Raw genomic sequence first — 27,965 nt, 5'->3', positions numbered from 1 at the left:
ATAGTTTCTTACTTTCTCGTGTTTTTTTTCTATCCTGTTATTTTTAGTACTACATTGATACTGATTACTGCATTGTTGGGTTTAGAGCTTGCAAGAAAGGCATTTCACTGTACTTGTGCACGTGACAAAACTTGAAACTTGGCATCTAAACAGAACAACTACATTGCCTGGTAGCATCATACATCTCTGAACCAGAAGACTGTAGCTTCTCTGTATAGGGAAGTGACCAGCTCCTAAAAGTGGTACTTTAAGCTTTTTATGCAGCCAACCTAAAAATTAACAAATGCAATATCAATCAATCCCACTGACTCTCCTCTCACTCTGTAGTCACTCAACACACACTAAAGGACCAAATGAAAATATTCAATTTTATCTGTCTTTTTATTTTGCGGTTGTTTAAACACCACAAAGACAAAAAATTGCATCAGAATCTATAAAGCAGAATAATACCAATATACAAATGAACACAAAAGTATAAAACAAAATAATATAAGGAATATGGAGCAAAGACGATACAGAAGTAAGCATTCTGTGCTTTATCATTATTATACCCACCAATAAACATATTCCATTATCTAGTTCAACTTTATATACAATATCCTGTCTTTTCAGGAATAATATATTCATTTTAATCAAAAGACACAGCATAGGGCACATCATTAAAACAATCACTTAAATGTATGTAGCCTATACTTAACATTCAAACCTATGACATATACAGTGCCAGTCAAAAGTTTGGACACACCTACTCATTCCAGGGTTTTTCATTATTTTTTACTATTTTCTACATTTTATAATAATAGCGAAGACATCAAAACTAATGAAATAACACATATGGAATCATGTAGTAACCAAAAAAGTGTTAAACAAATCAAAATATAGCCACCCTTTGCCTTGACAGCTTTGCACACTCTTGGCATTCTCTCAACCAGCTTCATGAGGTAATCACCTGGAATGCATTTCAATTAACAGGTGTGCATTGTTAAGTTGTGTAATTTTATTTCCTTCTTTAATGCGTTTGAGCCAATCAGTTGTGTTGTGACAAGGTAGGGGTGGTATACAGAAGATATTTGGTAAAAGACCAAGTCCATATTATGGCAAGAACAGCTTGAATAAGCAAAGAGAAACAACAGTCTATTACTTGAAGACATGAAGGTCAGCCAATCCGGAAAATTTCAAGAACTTTGAAAGTTTCTTCAAGTGCAGTTGCAAAAACCTCTCATGAGGACCGCCACAGGAAAGGAAAACCAAGAGTTACCTCTGCTGCAGAAGATAAGTTCATTGGAGTTACCAGCCTCAGAAATTGCAGCCCAAATAAATGTAAGACACATCAACATCAACTGTTCAGAGGAGACTGCGTGAATCAGGCCTTCATGGTCGATTTGCTGCAAAGAAACCACTACTAAAGGACACAAATAATAAGACTTGCTTGGGCCAAGAAACACGAGCAATGGACATTAGACTGGTGGAAATCTGTACTTTGGCTCTGACTCCAAATTTGGGATTTTTTGGTTCCAACCGCCATGTCTTTGTGAGACGCAGAGCAGGTGAATGGATTGATCTCCGTATGTGTGGTTCCAACCGTGACGCATGGAGAAGGAGGTGTGGGGGTGCTTTTCTGGTGACCCTGTCAGTGATTTATTATTTAATTCAAGGCACACTTAACCAGCATGGCTATCACAGCATTCTGCAGCGATACGCCATCACATCTCGTTTGCACTTAGTGGGACTATCATTTGTTTTTCGAACGGGACAATGATCCAACACACCTCCAGGCTGTGTAAGTGCTAACTGACCAATAAGGAGAGTGATGGAGTGCTGCATCAGATGACCTGGCCTTCACAATCACCCGACCTCAAACCAATTGAGATGGTGTGGGATGAGTTGGACCGCAAAGTGAAGGAAAAGCAGCCAACAAGTGCTCAGCATATGTGGGAAATCCTTCAAGCATTCCAGGTGAAGCTGGTTGAGAGAATGCCAAGAGTGTGCAAAGCTATCATTAAGGCAAAAGGTGGCTACTTTGAGAAATATAAAATATAAATGATGCATTCCACTACCTCATGAAGCTGGTTGAGAGAATGCCAGGAGTGTGCAAAGCTGTCAAGGCAAAGGGTGGCTATATTTTGATTTGTTTAACTTATTTTTGGTTACTACATGATTCCATATGTGTTATTTCATAGTTTTGATGTATTCACTATTATTCTACAATGTAGAAAATAGTAAAAAATAAAGAAAAACCCTGGAATGAGTAGTAACTTTTGACTGGTACTGTATTTATTGGACCCTGTAGACCAGGGTTTTTTAACCCGAAGTGGGCCCTGGGCATGTGAGAGGCGGGTCGCGAGTTATGAGAATACATCTATAATAACATATAGATTTCTTCTTAATTTGGGTCGTTAGAGGAAGATTTGAGTCACGGGAGGACGGTAAAATGTCTAATTTGGGTTTCAAGATAAACGTTTAAGAACCCCTGCTGTAGAAAAACACTTCACTCAAGTATTCAAATATGGGTAGTGTTCCTATTTACATTTTTTGTAAAACTACAGTTTTGGAATTGACAGGTCAGTGAGAGGGTTTTTTATGAGTAAAACGTTTCAAAATTATCTGTTTGTGTGTTGTCTTCAGCAAAAAGACCTCTCAAAGGAAAAACATCAATGAGGAGGCTAGTGACACTGAGCAGCAACATAGCAACCCTAACAAGACAAGAAAACAGCCATGATGAAGAAAGCAGGTATATTCAGGCATAACTGAAGTATATTAATGCTGAAGATCGCCAAGGCTTGCCTATGTATTCAAATAAACTATTTCTGCTCAACAGGCCCCTCCCAGAGGCTGGGCTGGAAATCTCTCTGCCTCTTGCCACCAGGGGGAAGAATTGCTTGGTCCCCATACCCTTGACAACTTCACCGAGTTTCTAAACCCAGAGGTGCAACATTGAAGTCTTCCAGGAACACCTACGAAACAGACCAGGCTGAGGTTTGAGATGAGAACAGTGAAATTAGTTGTTTATTTTCTCAATCTAAAGACACAACCTAGATTTGAGTCAATGTCTTAAGTAGTTGAACATGTTATTACTCCAACCTCGTGAAAGTGACAAACTGACAAGTTTTCATTTTTGTCCAAAAAACATTATCAAAAGACATCCTTTGATTAGACGGTCTGCACATGCGCAGTTCGGCGCGATATGACCGTTAGACCAACGTGATGATAAAACATGCCTGATCTGTGCCGCACATAATGCCCCAATTACGGGATTCTAATCCTGTCTGCTGTGGCCGGGTGCAGCTCTGCTAAGAAGCCCGTTCCTCTTTAATCTGAAATCCGCACCAAACCTCTGTCAACAGCTGTTCCCTCATACGTCGTCAACAACAACCATAACATTCCGGGAGACACCCCAAATGACCCCCAAAACCCCCCAATTATATTATCCTCACTGTACCTTCCCGTTCATGCCAACACACACTAACACCCATCATATAATAATAACCTCCCTTCATAATAGATTCGTTTAAAATGAGAAGAATACCATCAGGTCAATAAACATCAAAATATACATTAATTTCGGGATCCCTTAGTGTCTTATCCAAGTCACTCTGAAATCTTAAGTTAGAGAGGGTCCTGCTGACCAAGCGGGATCTCCCTCTATTTGGCAACATTTCAGCAAGACGCAGAGCTGGCAGGAGGGTGAGGAGGGATGCTGTATAATTGACAATATTTCAATGGCACTCATGTCAATGGCATGCAGGTTGGTGAGTGTTTCTCTGTGTGGTAGGCCTTTTGGAGTGTTAAAACACAGCCTGAAGACACCTGGGAATGGTCTATGCACGAGTGTGTGTATCTGTATTGATCCATATTGGCAGTGGTATGTGACAATGGACCTCTATGTAGTAGGTTGTTTGTATTGTCAATATAGACTGAGAATATGAGTACTATGTTCATGTATGCAATGAAGTGGATCAGCCAAAGTACTCAAGCCTGTAGATTTCATACGGCACTGTAGTAGAGTCCATAAAGCCCCTCCCGTCTCCACCCCACAGTAGTACCACCGGTCGGTGTGTAGGGGGGCTCAGAACTCATCGTCAGAGCTGAGCAGCAGGGTCTTCTCGTTGTCGCGGGTGCTGAGGTTGCTGTGGCTGCGGGACACCGGCGCCCCTCCGCGCTGCTCAAGGGTGGACTGCTGTGTGTACTGCTGGTAGGCCGGGGAGAAGTTGTGGATGGCGTCTTGCACCATGTCTCCGGGGTTCATGGTCTCCTTCAGACTGCTGGAGATGCTCTTCATTGGGGCGCAGCGACCTGCCGGGAGAGGATGGAAATAGAGGGAGGATGAGGGATAATGGAAGGAAGAGTGGAACCCTACAGTGAGCAATCTGAATGCCATGAGTAATCAAAATGGAGGATCACATAATACTACTGAACCAAACAGACAGAAACCGCCAGTGGAGCTCCTAGTGCATTGCAAGGGGAGAACTCATACACACCACAAAATAATACATTGATAAAAGCAGCACATACTGTACAATAATGGCAATACAAATGTATAACAGCACTGAGGACGCTCAAAATAAATWGTTTGTACAAAATTAAACTCTATCTCAGAAACAGTTAAAAAATAATAGAATAACAAAATATGAGCACATCACAGAAATGGAGTCAACCAGAAAGTACTGTGGCAGTGAGAAGCCAAACACAGCTGAGCTAGTGGTAGACCTACCGTACTGTCCATAAATAGGAAAGGACCCTTATAGTGCAGCACAGAGAGAGACAGATAGAGAGAGACAGATAAAGAGAGAGGAGGGACATAAGAAAATATACAAGGATGAATATTGAACAATAAAAAAGGAGAAGGGCGAGAGAACAGAACATTAGAATAAGGAAGAGATGGAAGATAAATGAGAGGAGAAAAAGGATTCAACAAAAAAAAAATGTAAAAAACCAAGGGAGTGGAGAGGAGAGAGAGGGAGAATAAAAGAGAGGAAGAAACATTTAGAGACAGAGAGAGCAGGTCAGTGGAACAAAGTCACTGAAATAGACTTGAAGAGCAACCATGGAGAACCAGTGTCCTGAATCTTCACTGAACACAGTTCCAGAAACATAAGCAACTGCTTGTGTCATTTAGTCAGGAACACACTAATATGCTAATGATGACTTATTTATTTTACTTAAACAGTTTTCTCTCTAATCTGCATGGATAGTCCCTCCCTCTGTATCCTTACCGTAGGAGTCCAGCCTCTTGTCCATGTAGACCTTGTATGTGAAGGCGTGGCGCAGGGCCACAGCGGCAAAGAACATCTCAATGCAGATGATAAAGTTCTGGTAGCCGGCGGCGACGGTGCCCTCCCCAACTGACACTTCGGGAGAGTTGATTTTAGGGATGGCTCCACACTTCTCCAGGATGGCCAGCAGCATACCTTATCCCCCAGAGAGAGAGGGAGAGAGAAATCGAGGAAGGAGGATAAGAGTACTGTCAAATCCCATTGTGTGTATTATCTGGGAGAGAGGGTCAGCACACTTGGATGCAKCATTATCTATGATACATTGYGTGTGTGTGTCGATCGAGAGGTTTCCTTACCCTGCCAGAAAGAGAGGAAGATGACAGACTTGACCATGAGGAACTTGAGCATGGGGCTGTAGGGGACCAGCAGGTTGCGGGTGGCGAAGTAGAAGAGAAAGAGGGCGTAGAGAGACAGGCTGACAGAGAAGTTATAGATGATGGTCACATACAGGTACCCACTGGCCACACTGGAGAGAGAGAGAGAGGCACAGCCTGCTATCAGAACAGTGTCAACACATAGGGATGTCTTAGCACAGTCTTGTCTTAGAGATTAAGTAAAATAATTCCTACTCTGAGATGCTTGACAACTACAACCCCGACATTTCGGTGAAAACAGATTTACAAACATAAGTGTAAATGTAAAAATAAACATCTGTGAGAACAAACAAATAACATTTCAACTGTTCATACAGAAAAGTACAAACTAGTAAAGATATTATAGACAAACATGAACCCTCTGTGGCTTTTGAAACAATTAACTTTGAGGTCAACTAAGGTTAAGCAAATACTCTGATATAGTATAGAGTAGAATGAGTGACAGTGTCCCATAGCCCTACGTACTTGAAGTCTCCGTCTCTGTACTTCCCAAAGGCCTGCAGGATGACCGTGATCATGGCCATCAAAGGCTTCACCACACAGAACTGCAGAGTGGCCTGAGAGAGAGAGAATATGTAATGCTGTAACAACTCTGTTCATATGTAAGCGTTTCTCACAAATAATGTGTAAGAAGAACGCTTTCACTATACCTGTTTGCAGAATCGGAGGAACCCAATGGAGTAAGTCCTTCCCCAGAGACAGCAGGTGCCGTACACACAGCTGGACCTGTAGACAGCCAAGACACAAGCATTTGGTAGTCTGTGATCTCAAGATCCAAATGGAATGAAGAGGTTCAAACCATACAATAAAGTATTGATATACATTACTATTCTGCAGTTGTGGGATGTTTGAATGACATTCTTGGATTGTATATGAATTGTCTTTTTTTTTTTTTTTTTAATAAGAGGAGGACAAAGAGTGATAATAAAGAGAGACTCACTCAATGGGCTTTCCTCTGATCTCAGCCATGATGGCGCTCTCCCCTCCAAGGTACTCATAACACAGGCTGAGGAAGTTGTAGATCACAAACGCTGCAGAGGAAACACACACAAACACATGTAAGCAGTGTCAGAGAGTTGAGAGAATATGGGGGTAGTTGCCACTATGCAACTACAGCAGTCTTTCGGTTAACCCAGCAAAGCTTTCATATCCAAAATCAATCTGTCTGTCTGTATGTATTTGGTCTGTTTGGACTCTGGGCATCCCTTGAGAACCCAGAAACATTTACGAGAAAGAACACTAACACACACAGCAGTAAACATGTTCTATCTAGAGGCATTGGCCATGTTCCTCTCTACAGTATTAAGGCCTTGGTCCCCATTTCCCATGAGCAGAATGCTGATGTGCTGTGTCAGTGCATGGGCCAGTGCAGAAAGCAAAACAAGATGAGCGACTGAGTCATTGTCCCCAATGGCCTCTGGCTAAACCGCCCTCCATTCTAGCTTGAATCAACATCGCCCTGTCCCACTGTGTGCACACAAAGCTACCCTCCCCCACTGTGTGTGTGTGTGTGTGTGTGTGTGTGTGTGTGTGTGTGTGTGTGTGTGTGTGTGTGTGTGTGTGTGTGTGAGTGAGTGAGACAACGTGTATTCCAGAGATTCCCAAATATTGATATCCATCCAGCTGAATGTTTAGTCCAAAACTATTCAGTTACAATCCTATTTAACAACACATGTACAGTACTGGTATAATCTAATACGTGCCTGTTTATTTGAATCCATTCATTAGCATAAATTATTTAGCTAAGAGATTTGAATGGTTCATAGAGATTTAAATTGATTTGGAAATTAAATAAATTGTTTCAAATGAACAGAGCACAGTTGTGGGTCCCGACTCCTTTGGACAGATGGAGAGTTGAGAGAAAATCCTCTCCAGTCAGACTGAATCACTTCCAGTTCATTGGGGCAGAAGAGGCACTAGGACTTCTCTCTGTCTCTTCTTTGGCTGTTAACACTGTTATTGGTGTCATTGACTGGGAGGAATGTGGTTTCAGCTGCTGTCCCAGGTGTTCAGTCCATGCTAATTTGAGGGTGGTGATACAACTACAGGACGAATCAATCCTGAAGCTTTGCTGCTCTTTCTCCTGTTCTGTCTCTTTTCTGGCATTGGAAACTCCAGCCATAAAGGACCCCTGCCTATTGTATTTGCTTTCCTTGTATATTGTATTTGCACACATATCGCTGCGTAGAGGTCTGAGCAGACAATAATCCTGCTATTCGAATGTTTGCAAACATGCATGTATAAATACACAACATCTGTCTGTCTGTGTGTGTGTGTGTGCGTGCGTGTGTGTGTGTGAGAGAGAGTTTGTAACTTTGACAGCACTGGGGCCCTCAATATTTAGCAGTGTGGAGCCCTGGGGCCACAGCTGCTGCCCTTGCGGTGTGCCATGTGCTGGCAGGGAGAGCCCACTGTGTGCAGCCTGGCTGAGCTGTCAGCTCCCCTGCCGTCAATCCATGCGCTCCCAGCACTCACACACATCATACAGTACACACACACACAGCATTTACTCACGCATCGTAGACTCACACAACTCTCTTTGACACAAGGTAGACAAAATGTGCAGCGCAAAGCACTCGTTCATCCATTGAGCACACCTTCACACTGAGGTCCCCTTTTCCCCACAGACATAGGGTTGTACATTGTACGTACAATAGAGTTTGTCAGGAATAATTTGATGGCAGAGACCGGTAAGCAAGGGGCACACCTGTCTGTATTATGTAACCACTGTAACAAAATGCTAATGCCAATTTCTGTTGATGTTACTTCTGTTGAGATACAGCCGGCTGGTACAGAACAGCCAGACAATTTATCTGTTCATAAGTGAGTGGTTTCTAAAACTCTTCTCAAGGCTTCAGTCGTTTGCATACTGTTGCTAGGGAACAGGCTTCCCCTCCCCAGCAATCCCAGCAGGCCTTGGAAACAACAAGAGAACAAAGATGGCCACTCTCGTAAAGGCAGAGAGACCGCAAAGACCATCTGTCACTAGCGACAGAACAGATTCCCACACACTCGATACTACAGACCAGGGGTTGGAACCGGTTCAGAAAACAGAACTAAAAACCGCAAAAGAACTACATTTTTCTAGGAACAAAATCAGAACCAGGAACGAAAGTGATCTATTCTTCTCCGGAACAGAACCATTATTTTAAAAGCACGGGGACCAGTTAATAACGTTCCGAGCATTTAAAAAATAATAATAAGTTCCACGAAATAAACAAACCGCGCCTATGCAAAGTCCTCCCTCTGTCAATCAGAAACTTCTTCCAGTGTCATCCTGCTAGAGGTGTGCCGAGTAGTCGGACAAAACGAGTTAGTAACAGATATGGGCAATTTTTCGGATACGACTTGATCAGAGTATTTTTTGTAATTATCTTTCTCATGTCAGTCAAGTGAGGTGCTACATGGTCTAAATAACTCAACTGGACAGTTTGCCTGTCTTTAAAGAAAAGGACGGGCTGTACATTGATCCTGCTACTCTGATTGGATAGAGTGAAGCTGTATTTCTCTGTCCACTTGCTTCATAATTTCACCCGATCACTTTCACTTCTTTGTTTCGGTCTGATCATTGAGACTGCTGCTGCCTCCTGTTAGCCTGCTACTATGATAAATAAAATGGCAAGGACGTTTGGTATCAAGCTATCAATGTGCATAATATCTAACAATTGGGGCGAGGGTAGGGGAAAAAGTCTTATATCTCCCTCTCTAACTTTAAGCATCAGCTGTCAGAGCAGTTTACTGTACCTGTACACAACCAATCTGTAAATAGCACACCCAACTACCTCATTTCCATATTGTTATTTATCTTGCTCTTTTGCACCCCAGTATCTCTACTTGCACATCATCATCTGCACATCTATCACTCCAGTGTTAATGCTAAATTGTAATTATTTTGCCTATATGGCCTATTTATTGCCTTTACCTCCCTAATCTTCTACATTTGCACACACTGTACATAGATTTTTCTATTGTGTTATTGACTGTACGTTTGTTTATGTGTAACTTTGTGTTGTTTTTGTCGCACTGCTTTGCTTTATCTTGGCCAGGTCGCAGTTGTAAATGAGAACTTGTTCTCAACTGGCCTACCTGGTTTTGTCTTTCCATCACGCATGTAAACAACTCACTGAGCTATAGCTTGCCCGTTCCATAGAAAGCTGCTCTATCCATACTGCATACTTGGTGAAGTAATTTAATGTTGACTTAGATGTAAAAAAATATATATATTATTTCAGAGGTTTAAAAAGGAACAATATAAACCTGTCATCTTTTGGGGTCGAACTTTATTTTGCAGGTCGGAAAAAGTGGAACGGAACGAAAAAAAATAATGGTTCTATTCAGAACAAAACGATTGTAAAATTATTTTGTTTCCAACTCCTGCTACGGAACACAAAACAAGTGCACATGCAAAAACACAATCATCGAACGTATGTCTACCAAAAATGTGTTGAGTACTTGTTCCGATGGAGTAGAACGTACGTGTGTGATATTGCTTTAAAAAACACAGAACATATAGTAGCACAGCAGAAAGATTTCGGCCTTAACAGTGTACTGCAAACAATGGAATGCACATGTGCTTAGCGCAAATACATTTTTCCATTGCAACATCAAACCATAGACCAGCAGGATGAGCAACAGACCACAAACTATGTCTATCACAGCTCTATTTGAATGTATAAAGAACAAAAATATAAACAACAATTTCATTTTTTTTTACTGAGTTACAGTTCATTTAAGTAAATCAGTCAACTGAAATAAATTAGGCCCTAATCTATGACTGTTGGTTACAGATACCTTTAAAACAATGGGCCTCAGGATCTCGTCACGGTGTCTCTGTACATTCAAATTGCCATCGATAAAATGCAAATTGGGTTTGTTGTCCATAGCTTATGCCTGCCCATACCATAACACCCCCTCCGCCATGGAGCACTCTGTTTACATCAGCAAACCGCTCGCCCACACACGTGGTCTGCGGTTGTGAGGCCGGTTGGACATACTGCAAATTCTCTAAAACAACGTAGGAGATGGCTTATGGTAGAGAAATTAACATTCAACTCTCTGGCAACAGCTGTGGTGTACATTTCTCCAGTCACCATGCCAATTGCAAGCACAGTATATCTTCTCTCTAAAACAAATGTACTTGTATGTATTTTATGTTTCTCAAGGCATTCTATTCAGGTAAGAGTCATACACCATTGACAGGGTGGGAAGGTTCTCACCTTCGTAGCAGTCGCGGACCGTGTCAAAGTAGACGTAGTACTCTTCATTAGTGAAGAAGAGGAGGCTGAGCCACGAGTCAAAGGCGTAGATGGGAACGATGAAGAGGATGCGAACTATGTGCCTCTGCTCATTGGGAGAGCTGTAGTAGCGCAGGTGCATGTAGATCTGTCAAAGGGAGAAAGATAGATATATAGACAAGAAAAAGAAGGACAGAGTGAAGAGGGCATCATTTAATCTCAGCTCCTAAAGGACCTGGCTAGATTATAATGTACTTCATTGTGAGGAGAACAATTTAAAACTATAAACGTGACATTAATAAGCAATGAAGTGAAAGGAGGGTAATTGTGTTTGAATTTCAACAGCTTCCTTCTCCCTGAGAGGGACCACAGCTCTGTCAACGTGAGCTAGCTAAAAATGGGCTAGCTGAAACAAGTGTCTCATGAAATCAATGTGTTTTCACGAGGGCTCAGTGACTGTGACTTTGTGGTCCTGCCCACATCCTGGGGAGAGCAGTCGACATCGTGTGTGTGATGAGTGGATCTGTGTTGTGTTTTTCCATTTGGATGAGCAGGCTCTGTCATCAGTACCTTTTGTCTACTTCATCCTGTCCCAGGTTCCCACTTACACAATGCTACACCTATCACCTTTCCTGCCTGGGCACACACACCTTTGGTAAAATAACAAACAGTAGGGCGCTCGCACACACGAGAGCACTGTACCAGCTTTGTTTGCTTGGCAACAGCCCCGCTCTCTGATGTCACTGCAGAGCTAGGTACACCTGTTGTCAGAGCGACGGCTCATCTTTAACCCTTTGTGTGAGCAGCAACACACAATGGAGAGGAATCATTAACCTGGGCCTTTCAGTAGCTCTGAACTACAGGAGGTTAGTGGTCTGCAGGCAACATGACTACATATTTGAAGACCTGCCACAACTACTTTTATCATGGCTGAACAGCCTGAGGTGTTCCAGAGTGCATAAATCAACCTGGACTTGGCAGTGTTAGGAATCTGAAGGGATGCCTTGATATGCTTCTGCAGTTTCTATCTGCAATTTGATTTGTGCATACTGAGATTACTACTGTAGGCACTAAGCATCCATCTTATGCAGCAGTGAGACCACACTAACATAGTATTTGAGTACACACAGTTGAAGCATATGTTAGATGCAGCATGCAGAAAAACATAGGAGTGTGTGTGTGTGTATTTTTTTATTTTTTTATTTAACCTTTATTTAACCAGGTAGGCAAATTGAGAACACGTTCTCATTTACAATTGCGACCTGGCCAAGATAAAGCAAAGCAGTTCGACACAATACAACAACACATAGTTACACATGGAGTAAAACAAACATATAGTCAATAATACAGTGAAAAAAAAAATAAGTCTATATACAATGTGAGCAAGTGAGGTGAGATAAGGGAGGTGAAGGCAAACAAATATATGTATAAAAAATAAAAATATAAAAGGCCATGGAGGCGAAGTGAGTACAACACAGCAAGTAAAATAAAAACTAAAAAACACTGGAATGGTTGGTTTGCAGTGGAAGAAAGTGCAAAGTAGAGACAGAAATAATGGGGTGCAAAGGAGCAAAATAAATTAATAAATAAATACAGTAGGTAAAGAGGTAGTTGGTTGGGCTAAATTGTAGATGGGTTATGTACAGGTGCAGTAATCTATGAGCTGCTCTGACAGCCGGTGCTTAAAGCTAGTGAGGGAGATAGTGTTTCCAGTTTCAGAGATTTTTGTAGTTCGTTCCAGTCATTGGCAGCAGAGAACTGGAAGGAGAGGCGTCCAAAGGAAGAATTGGTTTTGGGGGTGACTAGAGAGATATACCTGCTGGAGCTGCTATGGTGACCAGCGAGCTGAGATAAGGGGGGACTTTACCTAGCAGGGTCTTGTAGATGACCTGGAACCAGTGGGTTTGGCGACGAGTATGAAGCGTATGTATGTATGTATGTATGTATGTATGTATGTATGTATGAGAAAGAGTTCACTAGCCCCTTACCTGGTGGCAGGTTATTAGCAGGGCTGTCCAGACAAAGAACCCTGACACGGTCTGGGCAGTGGAGGTCATGAGGAAGTATGGTTCCTCAGGGGTCACCAGGGGGGTGTCTGGCACCCAGGAGGTGTTGGAGCCCGACGGGGCCGCTGTGGTCGGGGACCCTGGGGCCATATCGGCTGGGGGGTCATTTTCCATTCGATCTGACAGGGGCATGCCACGTCTCCACAGCTCCTCCATCATCTGGAGGGAGACAACAGGGGGATATGGTGGGTTTTGGGTTTTCCGGATATTCACAATCACATTAACAGAAGTAGCTAAATATGTAGAAAAGGTAGAGCTCCATTAAGGAACAGTGTGCCTCCCAAGGGACCAAAACCCAAGTTTCTTTCAAGGTTATCGAACACATCACACATGGATGGTTGTCTCGGGCATACCAATAAAAACCTACTACTTTATTCAATTGAACAATTGAAGCTGAAACTAACATCCTAGTGGATAGAGAAAATCTAAATAAGATATGGAGAGGAGAGAGAGGAACCAGAAGGAGCTGAGTGAGGGAGAGAAAGGGGAACCAGAAGGAGCTGAGTGAGGGAGAGAGAGGGGAACCAGAAGCAGCTGAGCGAGGGGAACCAGAAGGAGCTGAGCGAGGGGAACCAGAAGGAGCTGAGTGAGGGAGAGGGGGATGGAAGTTGAGAGAGAACACAGGGACAGAGTGAATCAGTCAGACAGAGCGAATTGGTGTGACATGGGCTGAAGGCCCACTGACCCAAATTCTCCTTCTCCTCCTGGGTTGGGAGCAGGGGCGAGCGTAGGAGAGCCACAAATACACAAAATACATCTCTATGGAGCACACTGAAGGACAGACTGGGTATATCAGTGCCAGTGGGACCTATAGCTAATGAGGAATTTATTGAAAGACAGAAAAATTGTGAACATTTATGATGTTGGTTTGAGTCTTTTAGCCATCAGCAGCACATGATCAATTCTCAAAGTCAGCAAGGTGACAGACCCCTATTGCTCATTAGGTCTGTAATACTGATGTATTGCAGAGTAGCCAGATAGCAGTTTTCTAATGGGAAACTGTAGGCTAAGTGACCATTAGAAAGATGGACAGTAGATACTCCACACCCTTGTACTCAATCCTGGCATTAGTGGTGCTCACTAGGTAATGCGATTGCTATATGCATCAGTCTGGAGTCCAATGATGGAAATAACCTAATCATTCAGAATAAAACTACTGATTTAAAAATGGGGATTCAATTAATATGCATAGCTAAATATAGGCAGGCCGTTGCCATGGGTGACTCACGCTGCTGGACAAAGCCTGCTGTATGCATTACATTTGAGGGACAGTTACATTTGAGTGTCACACTCGTTTCCCTCAAGTTAGGTTTCTCAAGTAACTATTGGTTCGTGATAAGCATAGACTATTGACTGATGACTATTGAGGTTGAATATCAGCAATATGTAGGCCTATTCTGTATAGACCTAGAGAATTAATGCCTATTAGGTTTATAATGCAATTTTCCCATGACACAAATGCTTAATTATTCAAGAAAAAGGGAAAGGGTTGAGACAGTAGTAAAGAATAAAAGTATTGGTCAATATTGATGGCTTCTAAAAACAGCAAACATGTTATATTGATAAGGTATACTGCTGTTCAGTTGTAATTGAGAGCCATGTCTGGTGCATTTCGTTTGGTTCAAAGACCAGATAATTCATATAGACACGACAGGGGAGACTCCATCAATTCCTGCTGACTGAGCCTGAGGGTGTATTTCATACCATCTATTGTACTTTGACCTAAATCCTATCAGTCATCCAACATAGGCTTTTTGACATTGATGCCAAAATAAAACGAGATACATTTCTGCAGTTTTCCTCTCCAGATATACTAAAGGCATAACATACTAAGGAGAAAATAGGGCGTTGTATTGAGAATAAATGAATAACAACATAATTTCCTTGCAAAGACTTCAATAAAAAACATTAAAACAATAGTAGCTGCCCATTTTCATATGAGAAAAAAAGGCAACCAAAACCTCTTTATGGATGATGTCATTATGAAAATTGTCATTGTACCACAAAATGAAAACAGGAGCTGAAATTACAGCTGTCAGCAAGCGAAAGCTACATTTGACGTTCGTTTGTAAACAGTTCCTTTCCATCCATTATGAACACAAAAACACAGCGCGAGCGGTGGCTTACCTGCCTCTGCTGCAGTTGTTTGATTTGTGTACACACTGCGGCTGTTTGAATCCAAGCATAAATGTATCCTAAATACGCTATTAGTTACGACAGACACACATTCATAAAATAATGAAAATAATAACATTCATACAACATTTAAATTACTGCAATATAACGTCAAATGAGCAACCAATTTAAACCATGTTTACAGTTTTATCTAGCTCGCTAGCTAACGTTAGCATAGCTAGTTAGGTAGCTGCTCGCAAACTCTTAAAAGCCTAAGCAAATACAAACTTTTGTCTGTACTAATAGTCCATCTCATGTAGAAAAACTTTATTCAGTCACTATAATTTCAAAATAACAGTATCGGGGAACGCTCGTGAATTCGGCTCTATTATTCCCCTGTATCTCTCCTAGCGATTCACTACGCTTAGATTTTACAGTAGCAGAACAGCGAAACTCCTCCACCGCTCCTACTTTCACGCAGGCGCAGTAGCTTCATCGCCTTCAGCCACTTTCCCATGATGTAACTCGTATATGCCAGCTGGTCTTGCGTTGTACAAACCCAAATTTATAATATTTGTGTATGAAGAATTTACCAGGTAGTATGAAGTTAACAAAGGTACTGAATTAATTTATTCGAATATTATTACATATTATTGTAAATACATACGTCTTAATGAAATAAACGCAATTACTTAGCTCGCTCCAAAATAACTTGTCACAAAACATTTGGATAATAGTTTCCCCATTTTAAAGTTAATTTCTTTCACTTTTATATACAAATCAAGGGGCAACCAATCTTTCTTCCATTCAATTTCAGTAATATATCCGTTCCAGAAGAATTTAACTTAAATTATTAAAATCTATAAATTAGGCAATGACAAGAACAATATTTTCTTACATAATTTCACAAATGTAAACCCTGTTCCTTTTTAAATTTGTATCTGCAAATAAAATGTAAAATGTTCATTATTCCTGACATCTTCATGTATTCAAGTGTAGTGACTTTTACTTTATTGTATGTTTAGATTGAAAAATATGTACTGAGATGTTTCTCATTACTGTATTGACAATTTAATTAGAATTTTGAAAAAAGGCATTTCAGACCCAGTCACTCCTCCATAGTCCCCTGAAATGGTCCTCTTTTAGATACAATAACATGTAATTTCCCAAATGCAGTGTACAGCTACAACAAAATACAAAAAAAAATATAATAATGTACACAAGTGCATAGAACTGAAGTAGATTAGAGCCATTTCAACAAATTACTAAAAAGAGTGAAGTTTTATTTTTTATTAGGTCATAAAATATACACAAATACTGTTGTAAATAAAGTTAGTGTGTTAAAGAACTGTACAAGATATCAGTACATAATACATAAAGTGTATACTCCCCATAACCTGACAAGCACTATCCCTCCCCGTAGTTACATTGCCACTGGGTCACACTGGCTTGCCAAAGGGACACGTCGCAAACACAGGTCATTACCAGAATCTGTGACATCACTGTGACTGCATCCGAGTCCCAGTTATCATCAATGACATCAAGGGTGCTGGTAAATGACATCCAGGGACCTCTTATTTTGAAATAGAAGGCGCCGATGACGTCAACCCCTGTCAGCATCCCCTTTTTCAAGAGTGCTTTTTTTTGTTTTAAAGGAAAAGTAGACAGCCCTATATCAGGTCCTTGGTGGAGAACATGGACAGCCTCCAGGAAAGGCTTTGAGTGGAGTGATGGGGAGAGTAGTGACAAATTCTCAACAGGCTATGAACAAACTGCTGGGAATAAAATAAACGGGACAAAAAGAGGAAAAACAAAGTGCAATACTTCAAGAGTTTCCTCATACACAAGAGAAACAAAATGGAGTTTCAGAAAAATAACAGTGAGATGGACAATCTCAAATAATGAGGCATGAGAAATGTATAGCCTGCAGTTTGTCCCCAGCAGCCCTGTGATCTTAACAGGGGACCTATGGAATTCTGAGAGTCCATGCACCAGAACTACACTTCTGACGACACACACACGAACCAGTTGGCGATGTAAAAGTTTCTAAAATCCCTCCCAATTTAGTACTTAATATTTTCAAATATTCTGATCCCCAGCCGCAATTTATGCATTTAGTATGTATTTTTCTACATTACACCTTAAAAACAACCAACCACATTTTGGCTTTACACAGAAATAAAAAATATATTTACAGTGAAGTAAAAAAAACTATTTAAGAAGCCATTCCACTTCATGCACCCCCCCTTCAATCAAGTACAGAGCTCGTCCATTCCCATCAGACCTACAAAAAGAAAAGCATTAAAATAAAATGTAAAAGTTGACGTTAAGAACAATCATGAAAATCATAGCCATCATCATTTGCCAACTTGTTCATCACAGTCTCTGGTCAAATACAATAAGCTTGTGATTCTCCCATGTCTTAAGAGTGTTGCACAGTCTTAAAATAAGCGTGGTTACTTTGACCTTACCAACCTTCCAAATATTATGACCAAAGAACACAAATCAAAAAGGAGACCAAAGTGGGCAAAAAGGGAGGATAAAAAAACCCAAGTGTGGATGAGGTGGTGAATAAATGAGAGCGGGAGAAGGGTAGAAAATGCATGTTCACCTCAATCATTGTGTGAGGTGTTGGCTTTTGGGCAACATCAGTTCCAAAGAGGGTTAAAGTAGAGGATTAGGAATTCAGTAAGAGGTAAAGTAGAGAATTAGGAATTCAGTAAGAGGTAAAGTAGAGAATTAGGAATTCAGTAAGAGGTAAAGTAGAGAAGTAGGAATTCAGTAAGAGGTAAAGTAGAGAATTAGGAATTCAGTAAGAGGTAAAGTAGAGAATTAGGAATTCAGTAAGAGGTAAAGTAGAGAATTAGAATTCAGTAAAGGAGAAGTAAAGTAGAGAATTAGAATTCAGTAAGAGGTAAAGTAGAGAATTAGGAATTCAGTAAGAGGTAAAGTTAGAGAATTAGGAATTCAGTAAGAGGTAAAGTAGAGAATTAGGAATTCAGTAAAGGTAAAGTAGAGAATTAGGAATTCAGTAAGAGGTAAAGTAGGAATTAGGGAATTCAGTAAGAGGTAAAGTAGGGAATTAGGAATTCAGTAAGAGGTAAAGTAGGGAAGAATTAGGAATTCAGTAAGAGTAAAGTAGAGAATTAGGAATTCAGTAAGAGGTAAAGTAGAGAATAGGAATTCAGTAAGAGGTAAAGTAGGGAATTAGGAATTCAGTAAGAGGTAAAGTAGGGAATTAGGAATTCAGTAAGAGGTAAAGTAGAGAATTAGGAACCCAGTAAGAGGTAAAGTAGGGGAAAAGAACCCAACACTATTTCTACACCATTACAGCTAATAATCACTTGCTCTTCCTTTCTCATGGCTTCATCTACCACCCACCCATCTCTCCATCTTTCTCACCATTCCTTCTCTTCAGCTGTACCTTTTCGAATTAAAACATCAAATAATAAACAAATTTCCCAAGCCTCAACAGGACCCCCACCAAATGAATATGATCTATTCACAAAATATTCACAGTAAATCATACCAATGGAGTACAGCCCCTTACTATTCTATAAATGAACTGGTTAAAACATACATGGGTACATTTGTGTGTGTGGTCTTTGCAGTGTAAACAGAAATGGCTAAATCCACACAAGCCCAAATTTCGAGTTGACCTTTCCTTGGTTTGGAACGTGTTTGTGCCCGCAACTATATTTGGCAAAGGAGCACCTGCTTGGCTTTTTCGACCCCCAAATCAGTCTTCTACCTCTGCCAGCCACCCAGAGAATAGTGGGGGAGGGACAAAGGTGTGTGGCAAGGGGTGTATGATCCAAGCTACCATGGGGTAAATAGGTCAGTGGAGAGGAGGGTGTTATTCACCATCTTATCCTTGTACTATTATAGGCCAGGTTTATCCCATCAAAGTTAGGGTGGAGGGGAGAAATTCCTGCAGTCCTTGACCAACTGTCATCGGTTTATGATTCTCTGTCCTTTCCTCCAAGATCCACTTATCTGTCCAATTGGCAAAAATTCACAAAAGAAACAAAATTGGGACAAAGGATCTCTTGAAGCCCTGCAATGGAAGATTGCGTATTTAGTCAGATGTGTAGAGTGTTTCTTTTGTTATTTATCACCTGTCTGACAAACTAGGTACATTTAAGTCCTGTGTGTCAACTTAGGGAAAGAGACATTCTTACCTGTCAGTATCCAGTGCATGTGGAGCTGAAGGTTTCACTTCCCCAGGTGCTCAAATGGCATGCTGACCTGCAGAGAGAGAAGAGGGGAGAGAACAAATGACTCAGAAAATTGGAGTGCAAATGAGAGGGCGAACGAGTGCCACAACTCTGGCACAATCTAAAAATAATAAATCAACCCACTGCATTCTACATAATATAGAAGCTAAACACTAATAGGAAGTTCTCTGAAAGTTTGACAAGAAATGTAATCTTGTTCTGGAAGGGTGGACATTTTTCCAGTTGATATTCCCCTCAAAGTTGGTCGTAGGAGTTGGGCTCAGGTGGATGACACCTGGGTTTTAGGGTTTGTGATGATGTATGATGAGGTAGCGTTAGCGTACCTGCGATGTGGAAATTCGGGATTGGTCAAGACGGGCTGTGAGGTCAGAGGATGACACGTTTGCGGGGGCTCCTCGGTGGAGCCGCATGCTCACCTTCCGCTCACGCTCAGCGCGAGAGATAGCCCGCGGCGACGTGTTCCCTGAAAGAGGAAGAATACAAGGGAGGAGGCCATTTAGAAATAGAACTGTTGACTTTGCAAACCGTCATTTCTGTCAATGTGTTCACAAAAGTATTTATCTATATCAAAAGCCATTTCATTGTCCCCCGCAATGAAAATCGGGGAGTGGTCTGCGGCTTGGTCTCCGTTCATTTGTAAATTAGTCACACGCAATCTCTGACAGCACTGGGCCGATTTTGACGAAACTTGGATGAATGATGTCTTGCCATAGATATCCGGCATTTACAAAATTACACTGATTGGCAGAAGGAGGGAGCTATAGTAATTAACTGAAATGTGTTAGGCACACACACACTCTCTCTCTCTCTCTGCCCTTTTTGGATAATTTCCTAAATGTTTCTATTCCATTCAACTGTAGCTCTAGTTAAAAGAGCACAGGTGTGTGCTCACCAGACTGCTGCACCCGTGATGCAGGGTTAGAGATGGCCTGCTCAGGTCCATTCCTAACTCTGTTGGCAGCTGGTGGGTTTGGCCCTGGCGGGAGACCCCGTGCAGCAGATCCCCGAGGGCCTCCTACAATACGCTCGTCCTTTTCGTCAGCTCCCCTCCTCTCACCGTCTTCTGCTGTCCTACTGGCACCCTGAGAGGAGACCACACAGGTTACAGTAAACCCATACCTCTACATAGAACTACATCCAAATCTTTCAGAATCATTCTGGTTATGTGGAAACACTGGATAGTGTATACATACCACTGCTCTACACCCCTGTTTTTGGAGAGCTACCCTCCTGTAGGTTTTCGCTCCAACCCGTTGTAACTAACCGGATTCAGCTTATCAACTAGCTAATTATTAGAAATCAGGTGTGCAAGATTAGGGTTGGAGTGAAAACCTACAGGAGAGTAGCTCTCCAGGAACAGGGTTGGAGAGCCCTGGTGTAGACAGACAGAATGTAGCACTTAGTTCCTTGTAAAGAATAAGAGCTTTGGTGTAGCAAACTCACAAATTTGAGCATGTTCCAGTCGAATACGTAGTCATAGGAGAAGCCTTGTCTGTGGAACAGATTCCTGAAGAGTTGCCGAAGGTATGAGTAGTCTGGCTTGTCGTCAAAGCGCAGCGAGCGGCAGAAATTCAGGTAGGTGGAGAACTCGGCTGCAGACAAGCAATGCCAATAAAAGGGAAGGGTGAGCAAATACCCAGGATTGAGAGACTGTGGTATATGCAAACGTTTGTTACAACACAATGGGGAAGGAAAATAGTTGTCCACACACATTGATACAAATGTCACAGCCCAGACAGATACTAGCAGTCACTTACAGGGGTATCCTTTGCAGAGCACCTCGATGGGGGTGGACATTTTTTTCTCGCTGATGCGTTCGTACTTCTGCCTCTTTGTGGCAGCTTTGAGGCCTTGCCAGGGCAGAGAGCCCAGGTTGAAGTACATGAGGACATATCCCAGAGACTCCAGGTCGTCACGCCGAGACTGCTCTGAAGAACGGTAGACAGGTTTGAATGATTTGCTATTTAGGACATAGATAGGATTGAGTGGTATCAAAATATGTAAGCTAAGGACAAGGGGACAATAGTCACTACATCTCAACACTAGGCATGAGCATTGGAGGGTAAAATGAAATCACATTCATGAAGATATTTAGATATTTCAGCCAAACAGGAGGAGGAGATTTTTAAAAAGTCCCTTACCGATGCCCAGGTGGGTGTTGATGGATGCGTAGCGTGCAGTGCCCGTCAGGTTCTTGTTCTCCCTGTAGGGGATGTGCTGGTGTGTGCGGGCGTCTCTGTACTTCTTGGCCAAGCCAAAGTCGATGATGTACACCAGGTTGCCCTTCTTCCCCAGCCCCATGAGGAAGTTGTCGGGCTTGACGTCGCGATGGATGAAGTTCTTGGAGTGGATGTACTCGATGCGACTGATCTGGGGAGGACAGAGGAGGATTTAGAAGAAAAGGAGAAGCGAGACAACAGAAAGCTCTGCTGGCATGGTCTGTAAAAGCCTTGAAACCTTACTGTAAGCTAACCGTAATTTAAACCCTCCAACAGCCAATGCCTTTCGGGGGCACAACATTGGTAAAAACAGCAACAATAAGTAACGGAACAAATCTGCGCAAAAGGAAGAACAATGAGGAGGACAGGAAGTGGAGAAAGGACAGCCAAATACCATAGAAGAGTAATACGACTACACAGCAAAGTTAAGAGAAAAGGGTGACACAGCAGCACAAGCAAAGTTAGGACAGCAGACAGAGTTAGAGTTAAAGGGTATAGAGGACAAACAGTACAATGAACATTGCGGGGAAAAGATGACACCATAAGAGTTCTGTACCATCTGGTCTGCCAGCAGTAGCACCGTTTTGAGGCTGAACTTGCGGGAACAGAAGTTGAAGAGGTCTTCCAGACTGGGGCCCAAGAGCTCCATCACCATGACGTTGTAGTCTCCCTCTGCCCCGCACCACTTTATCGAGGGAATCCCCACTGTTAGGCAGGCACAAAGAAGTAGCTTTTAGTGTACATCTAACCATAGTTACTTGCGCATACATCCTTTACGGCTAATGTCATACAACAACAACTTCAGCAAAAGAGTGTTTCAGTGCTCAACACATTATTTTGGTGAACATGATACTTCTGAAATAAAATAAATGCAATAAATGGGTACATTTGACCATTTATGATACAGTCACTACTTTCTGATCCCAATAGACTCAGACGTCTCAATAGGGCATTTACTAGGAATTTACTTATGTTCTTTCTCAGTCACTCCCCCATTCTCCTCACCTCCTCCCTGCATCATCTTGATAGAATTGCTCTCGATGTGCAGCTGTGGGTGTTTGGTCTTCACACATTCCAGCTTAATGGCCACCTCTTCGCCGTGGCAATGTTTGCACCTGAGGAAGTGCACACACACACACACATATTAGGGTAGACTCAAGAGCAACTGTGAACCATGAACATGGAAAGAACTCCGGTTGAACACCCAGGGAATGGAAAGAAACTCCAGTTGAACACCCAGGGAATGGAAAGAAACTCCGGTTGAACACCCAGGGAATGGAAAAAACTCCGGTTGAACACCCAGGGAATGGAAAGAAACTCCGGTTGAACACCCAGGGAATGGAAAGAAACTCCAGTTGAACACCCAGGGAATGGAAAGAAACTCCGGTTGAACACCCAGGAATGGAAAGAAACTCCGGTTGAACACCCAGGAATGGAAGAAACTCCCGTTGAACACCCAGGAATGGAAAGAAACTCCGGTTGAACACCCAGGGAATGGAAAGAAACTCCGGTTGAACACCCAGGGAATGGAAAGAAACTCCGGTGAACACCCAGGAATGAAAGTCTAAGGCTAAGGGGAGAAAAAGCCAATACGGGACTAGGCCAGTAGACAGAGGCAAATGGAGAAAAGTACAAGAAGAAGAGAAATGCCAACCAGTGGGAGATGGAGCACTTCCACTTACCAAGGTAAATGTCTCCAAAGGACCCACTCCCTATTTTCCGTCCCAGTCGGTACTTGTTCCCCACTCTCAGATCCATGGTGTTGAAAGTTCACTATAGACACAGAACAAACAGACGAGAAGAGGCCAAGATGTTACGAGGCAACCATGACCGTACAGTCTTATATTTTACACTTGGCATAGGCTAATTTGAAACAAAATGAGACAAATACAACATAATTCACTAGACCTCAAATCAAAGGGAAACTTTGACTAATGGAACATTTCTTCCTGAACCAGCGGTAGGCCATCTTACAATCACTTTGCACATTCCAATACAGGATGACCATTAACTGCAAACAACTAAATTAATTGAGTGAGTGTGTAGCTTGAGCGGGTTGATTAGCAGACAGCTGTCTGGATTAGAGGTCGACCAATTAATCGGAATGGGCGATTAATTAGGGCCGAGATCAAGTTTTCATAACAATCGGAAATTGGTATTTTTGGACACCGATTTAACTAGGCAAGTCAGTTAAGAACACATTCTTATTTTCAATGACGGCCTAGGAACGGTGGGTTAACTGCCTTGTTCAGGGGCAGAATGACAGATTTTTACCTTGTCAGCTCGGAGATTTAATCTTGCAACCTTACAGTTAACTAGTCCAACGCTCTAACCACCTGCTTTACATTGCACTCCACGAGGAGCCTGCCTGTTACGCGAATGCAGTAAGAAGCCTTAGCATTAAACTTATCTTATAAAAAACAATCAATCATAATCACTAGTTAACTACACATGGTTGATGATATTACTAGTTTATCTAGCGTGTCCTGCATTGCATATAATCGATGCGGTGCGCATTCGCAAAACTGGACTGTCGTTGCTCCAACGTGTACCTAACCATAAACATCAATGCCTTTCTTAAAATCAATACACAGAAGTATATATTTTTAAACCTGCATATTTAGCTAAAAGAAATCCAGGTTAGCAGGCAATATTAACCAGGTGAAATTATGTCACTTCTCTTGCGTTCATTGCACGYAGAGTCAGGGTATAKGCAACAGTTTGGGCCRCCTGGCTCGTTGCGAACTAATTTGCCAGAATTTTAGGTAATTATGACATAACATTGAAGGTTGTGCAATGTAACAGGAATATTTAGACTTATGGATGCCAACCATTAGATAAATTACGGAACGGTTCCGTATTTCACTAAAAGAATAAACGTTTTGTTTTCGAGATGATAGTTTCCGGATTCGACCATATTAATGACCTAAAGCTCGTATTTCTGTTTTTTATGTTATAATTAAGTCTATGATTTGATAGAGCAGTCTGAGCGGTGGTAGGCAGCAGCAGGCTCGTAATCATTCATTCAAACAGCACATTCGTGCGTTTTGCCAGCAGCTCTTCGCAATGCTTCAATCATTGCGCTGTTTATGACTTCAAGCCTATCAACTCCCGAGATTAGGCTGGTGTAACCGATGTGAAATGGCTAGCTAGTTAGCAGGGTGCGCGCTAATAGCGTTTCAAACGTCACTCACTCAGACTTGGAGTGGTTGTTCCCCTTGCTCTGCATGGGTAAAGCTGCTTCGAGGGTGGCTGTTGTCGATGTGTTCCTGGTTCGAGCCCAGGTAGGAGCGAGGAGAGGGACGGAAGCTATACTGTTACACTGGCAATACTAAAGTGCCTATAAGAACATCCAATAGTCAAAGGTATATGAAATACAAAGTCCTATAATTCCTATAATAACTACAACCTAAAACTTCTTACCTGGGAAAATTGAAGACTCATGTTAAAAGGAACCACCAGCTTTCATATGTTCTCATGTTCTGAGCAAGGAACTTAAACATTAGCTTTCTTACATGGCACATATTGCACTTTTACTTTCTTCTCCTAACACTTTGTTTTTGCATTATTTAAACCAAATTGAACATGTTTCATTATTTATTTGAGGCCAAATTGATTTTATTGATGTATTATATTAAGTTAAAATAAGTGTTCATTCAGTATTGTTGTAATTGTCGGCCCGATTAATCGGTATCGGCTTTTTTTGGTCCTCCAATAACCGGTATCGGAGTTGAAAAATCATAATCGGTCGACCTCTAGTCTGGATTCCAGCGATAGGCTACATGATTACATTTGTAGGGCTGCTGAGGAGAGGTGGTACAGAGAAAGTGGGAAATACAGAGGGAAATATGGAAGATGAGGCCTGAAAGAGAGACAAGAGAAAGAGCAACAACATATCTCCCTGGAAGGGCCCGGGAGAGCTCCCCAGCTGGGGCCTGGATAGTAGAAATTGTCAGACACGAGGAGGGAAGGAAGTGAGTCTTCTGAGCCAAACTGCACGTGACACTGGAGCATCATCATCATTTATTTAGCACCCTCAACCACGCCATATTCTGCAGCCACTGCAAAGGCGCTGCTGCGTGGGCTGTATGTGTGTCAAAGCCCAGAAACGACTCTGTGCAATGAACTTTAGAGCAAGACCTGGAGAAGGATATATGAGGCATAATTTATAGAGCGCCACGCCAATTTAGGTGTCCTAAGAAAAGCTTTTTCTATCTCTCAGTTGACAATGTCGTACATACAGATGGGAAGCATGATTCAGTCAGTTCTCATTACTGAACTACTATAGTTTTTCATTGTGTGTATGACCTTGTCATGTTTTTCCTATAATTAGGCCTAGGCCATCCTACAACACTGACCACATTATACCTCACCATGATTACAGGTCTACTTCCTCTCAACAGAATACTTTGGAAATGCAAGTAGCTCACGACAGAGCAGAACAAGGAAGAACGAGAAGACGCATTCTCAGTCAACCACCGTTTTGTGTGCAATGGGCATTCCAATTCGGGAATGGAAAAAAGTCATCAATTGCGCAGGACTAGTTGTGCATATTTAAACTACCAAGGGGGACCAAACATCTTTCCGGAAATTATTCCAAAAAATGGGCATGAGGTTCTCTCCATTGCCTGTAGTGTTGTCAGAAGAGGCATCAGCTGACTAGGTGACAGACAGAATTACAGATGTGATGGTAGTAGATGGATTAGGGTTAATAAAGGGTTAGGTTTCATTACAACATGAGGGTTTCAACTGTAGAGACCCAGCTCAGGCCTAACATTAATCAGGGCCTATGTATTAAACACCATAGATTAATTGCTTTGTCAGGAATAGTGACATTGCTTTATATCACACATTACTCTGTGCATGACATTCAGCTATGGAATACTGTCAACTATAGTGTGTCACAGTGCAGAAAATCACAATGGTCTACCGCTGGATATTCAGTTTGTAACATGGGACTTGTGATAATTATTTAGCAGTTGATAAATCCTACTGGGTCATGTGAGAGGTTTTATCAACAGATCACAGTTCAGAGCCAGGCTTTATATTTTGATAGGAACCAATCAGGACCTGGTAACTACAGTGTAAACCATACACTCCGGCACCATGTATTGCAATATTCAACCATTACCACTAATCCCATGAAACACTACACAGTATTTACTGACTTGAATCATTTCATCAGTGTGGGCCTGTAACCTACATAGAATTACAATGCGTTCTCTTTAAGACAAATTCTGTCTTGACAAAAAGCTAGGAGGATTTCACAACCACATGAAGAGGCTGTCTCTTTTCAGAAACAATACAACTATGCCTACATTATGCCAGTCTATTTTACCTAGTGTTAATGTATTAGCTAGGTACGGCAACGTGAAATGTAACATTTGCATGGACAAAATCCTTTTACGGATTTGAGTATCATCAACCCAACTAAACATTTTCTTACGTCACCTTTTAGAAAGCTGTCGCTGCGTTGGTAACAATCAAAAGGGAAGCATCTCAACTAGGTTGAATAGTTGTGACTTTTACGATCACTCAAAAGTCGAACTGGTTACAATAATAATAATATCTACCGTACACTTCAAACAAAAGGTTGCTACTGTGACAATACCAACTGACCGTATACAGCAGTGGTTGTGCCTAGCTAGTAAGTAGCCTGAGAATACGCTTGCCGCTTCAACCATGTACCAGTCATTCACACCATTTTAAATGACTTCAAGCATCACAAATAGTTGACAGTGTATACGATCATGTAACATTTGGACTTTATTCTAGCCGCACCCTTACACTGGGGTACCTACCCTATGTTCTCCAGTGATAGCCATCTATTCGCCCCTCCCCCTCTGCGACGCTCTGAATACAAGACTCCGGTTCGGTCGAATCAAGTTCCCTTTCCCCCCTGGTTTCGTCGGTTCCCCAGTACACTACTCACACGATATTAGGTTTATTCGAGAGGTGGTTCAGTGGCAATGCTGATCCGAAGGATGTCAGTCAGACTGGGCCCCGGGCAGCGAAGGATGGGAACGGATTCTGGTGGCTCTCATACCCCAATTTTCCTTTTGCATCGGCTGTACTCCCTGTTGATAGTCCCTGTGAAGCTTCAATACGAATGGCCGTCTCTATCAGAGTTCTGTCTCCCCCTCACGTTATTTGCAACGCACCATTGACAACATCTATGATGTCAGAAGCACCCGGATTGCCTTAAAGAAATAGAACAGCTACAACTATAGACATTCTTTAAATGTTACACATTTGAGGAATAGGCAGCCTCGGAAAATAGGCTGCATTTACACAGGCAGCCCAATTCTGATATTTTTTCACTCACTAATTGGTCTTTTGACCAATCAGATCAGAGCTGAAAAAGAGCTGATATGAAAAGTTAAGTGTAAAGAAGATCAGAATTGGGCTGCTTGTGTAAACACAACCATAGAGAGTTGGCTTTTGTT

General features: G+C 42.0%; 2 protein-coding genes and 1 long non-coding RNA gene across 5 annotated transcripts; 1 reads left to right on the top strand and 2 right to left on the bottom strand.

Annotated features, from left to right (window-relative positions):
- Window positions 1-362: 362 nt before the first annotated feature.
- LOC111981169 (transmembrane protein 184B) lies at window positions 363-15,527 on the bottom strand. 3 transcript variants are annotated; one of them, XM_024012334.2, is made up of 11 exons: window positions 15,351-15,527; window positions 15,075-15,151; window positions 12,870-13,106; window positions 10,864-11,029; window positions 6,588-6,678; window positions 6,298-6,373; window positions 6,113-6,204; window positions 5,570-5,739; window positions 5,214-5,408; window positions 4,712-4,738; window positions 363-4,293 (listed from the first exon to the last, which is right to left on the bottom strand). In XM_024012334.2, exons 1-11 carry the CDS (start codon window positions 15,376-15,378, stop codon window positions 4,067-4,069), a joined length of 1,386 nt encoding a protein of 461 aa, XP_023868102.1. In that variant the 5' UTR covers window positions 15,379-15,527; the 3' UTR covers window positions 363-4,066. The 3 variants fall into 3 exon arrangements, with proteins under 3 accessions (XP_023868102.1, XP_023868104.1, XP_023868103.1); XM_024012336.2 differs by having other exon boundaries at window positions 15,075-15,115; XM_024012335.2 differs by lacking the exon at window positions 4,712-4,738.
- A 2,309-nt stretch (window positions 15,528-17,836) lies between these two features.
- LOC139029509 (uncharacterized) lies at window positions 17,837-18,334 on the top strand. Its single transcript, XR_011481837.1, has 5 exons — window positions 17,837-17,912; window positions 17,977-18,007; window positions 18,070-18,100; window positions 18,132-18,162; window positions 18,257-18,334. It is a non-coding gene; the product is annotated as an uncharacterized lncRNA (long non-coding RNA).
- Window positions 18,268-27,789, bottom strand: LOC111981127 (casein kinase I). Its single transcript, XM_070449644.1, is given in 12 exon segments — window positions 18,268-19,119; window positions 19,244-19,310; window positions 19,624-19,763; window positions 20,193-20,382; window positions 20,744-20,892; window positions 21,058-21,228; window positions 21,442-21,670; window positions 22,076-22,224; window positions 22,525-22,620; window positions 22,623-22,634; window positions 23,202-23,292; window positions 27,321-27,789. Coding segments are annotated over 10 exon segments (1,245 nt in total). The 5' UTR covers window positions 23,278-23,292; window positions 27,321-27,789; the 3' UTR covers window positions 18,268-19,119; window positions 19,244-19,277.
- Between the last annotated feature and the right edge of the window lie 176 nt (window positions 27,790-27,965).

Source organism: Salvelinus sp. IW2-2015, linkage group LG20, assembly GCF_002910315.2.
Source record: "Salvelinus sp. IW2-2015 linkage group LG20, ASM291031v2, whole genome shotgun sequence".
NCBI classification, from domain to species: domain Eukaryota; kingdom Metazoa; phylum Chordata; class Actinopteri; order Salmoniformes; family Salmonidae; genus Salvelinus; species Salvelinus sp. IW2-2015.
The sequence above is the reverse complement of the archived record's forward strand: the minus strand, read 5'-3'. Positions and strand labels throughout refer to the sequence as shown.

Excerpts from the sequence above, each read along its gene's own strand:
- LOC111981169 (XM_024012334.2), bottom strand. The coding sequence starts at position 15,378 with ATGAGATGGACTATTAGTACAGACAAAA. Across the intron at positions 13,107-15,074 it reads AACAACTGCAGCAGAGGCAG|ATGATGGAGGAGCTGTGGAG; the intron begins GTAAGCCACCGC and ends GTCTCCCTCCAG. Across the intron at positions 6,374-6,587 it reads ATCAGAGGAAAGCCCATTGA|GTCCAGCTGTGTGTACGGCA; the intron begins GTGAGTCTCTCT and ends GGCTGTCTACAG.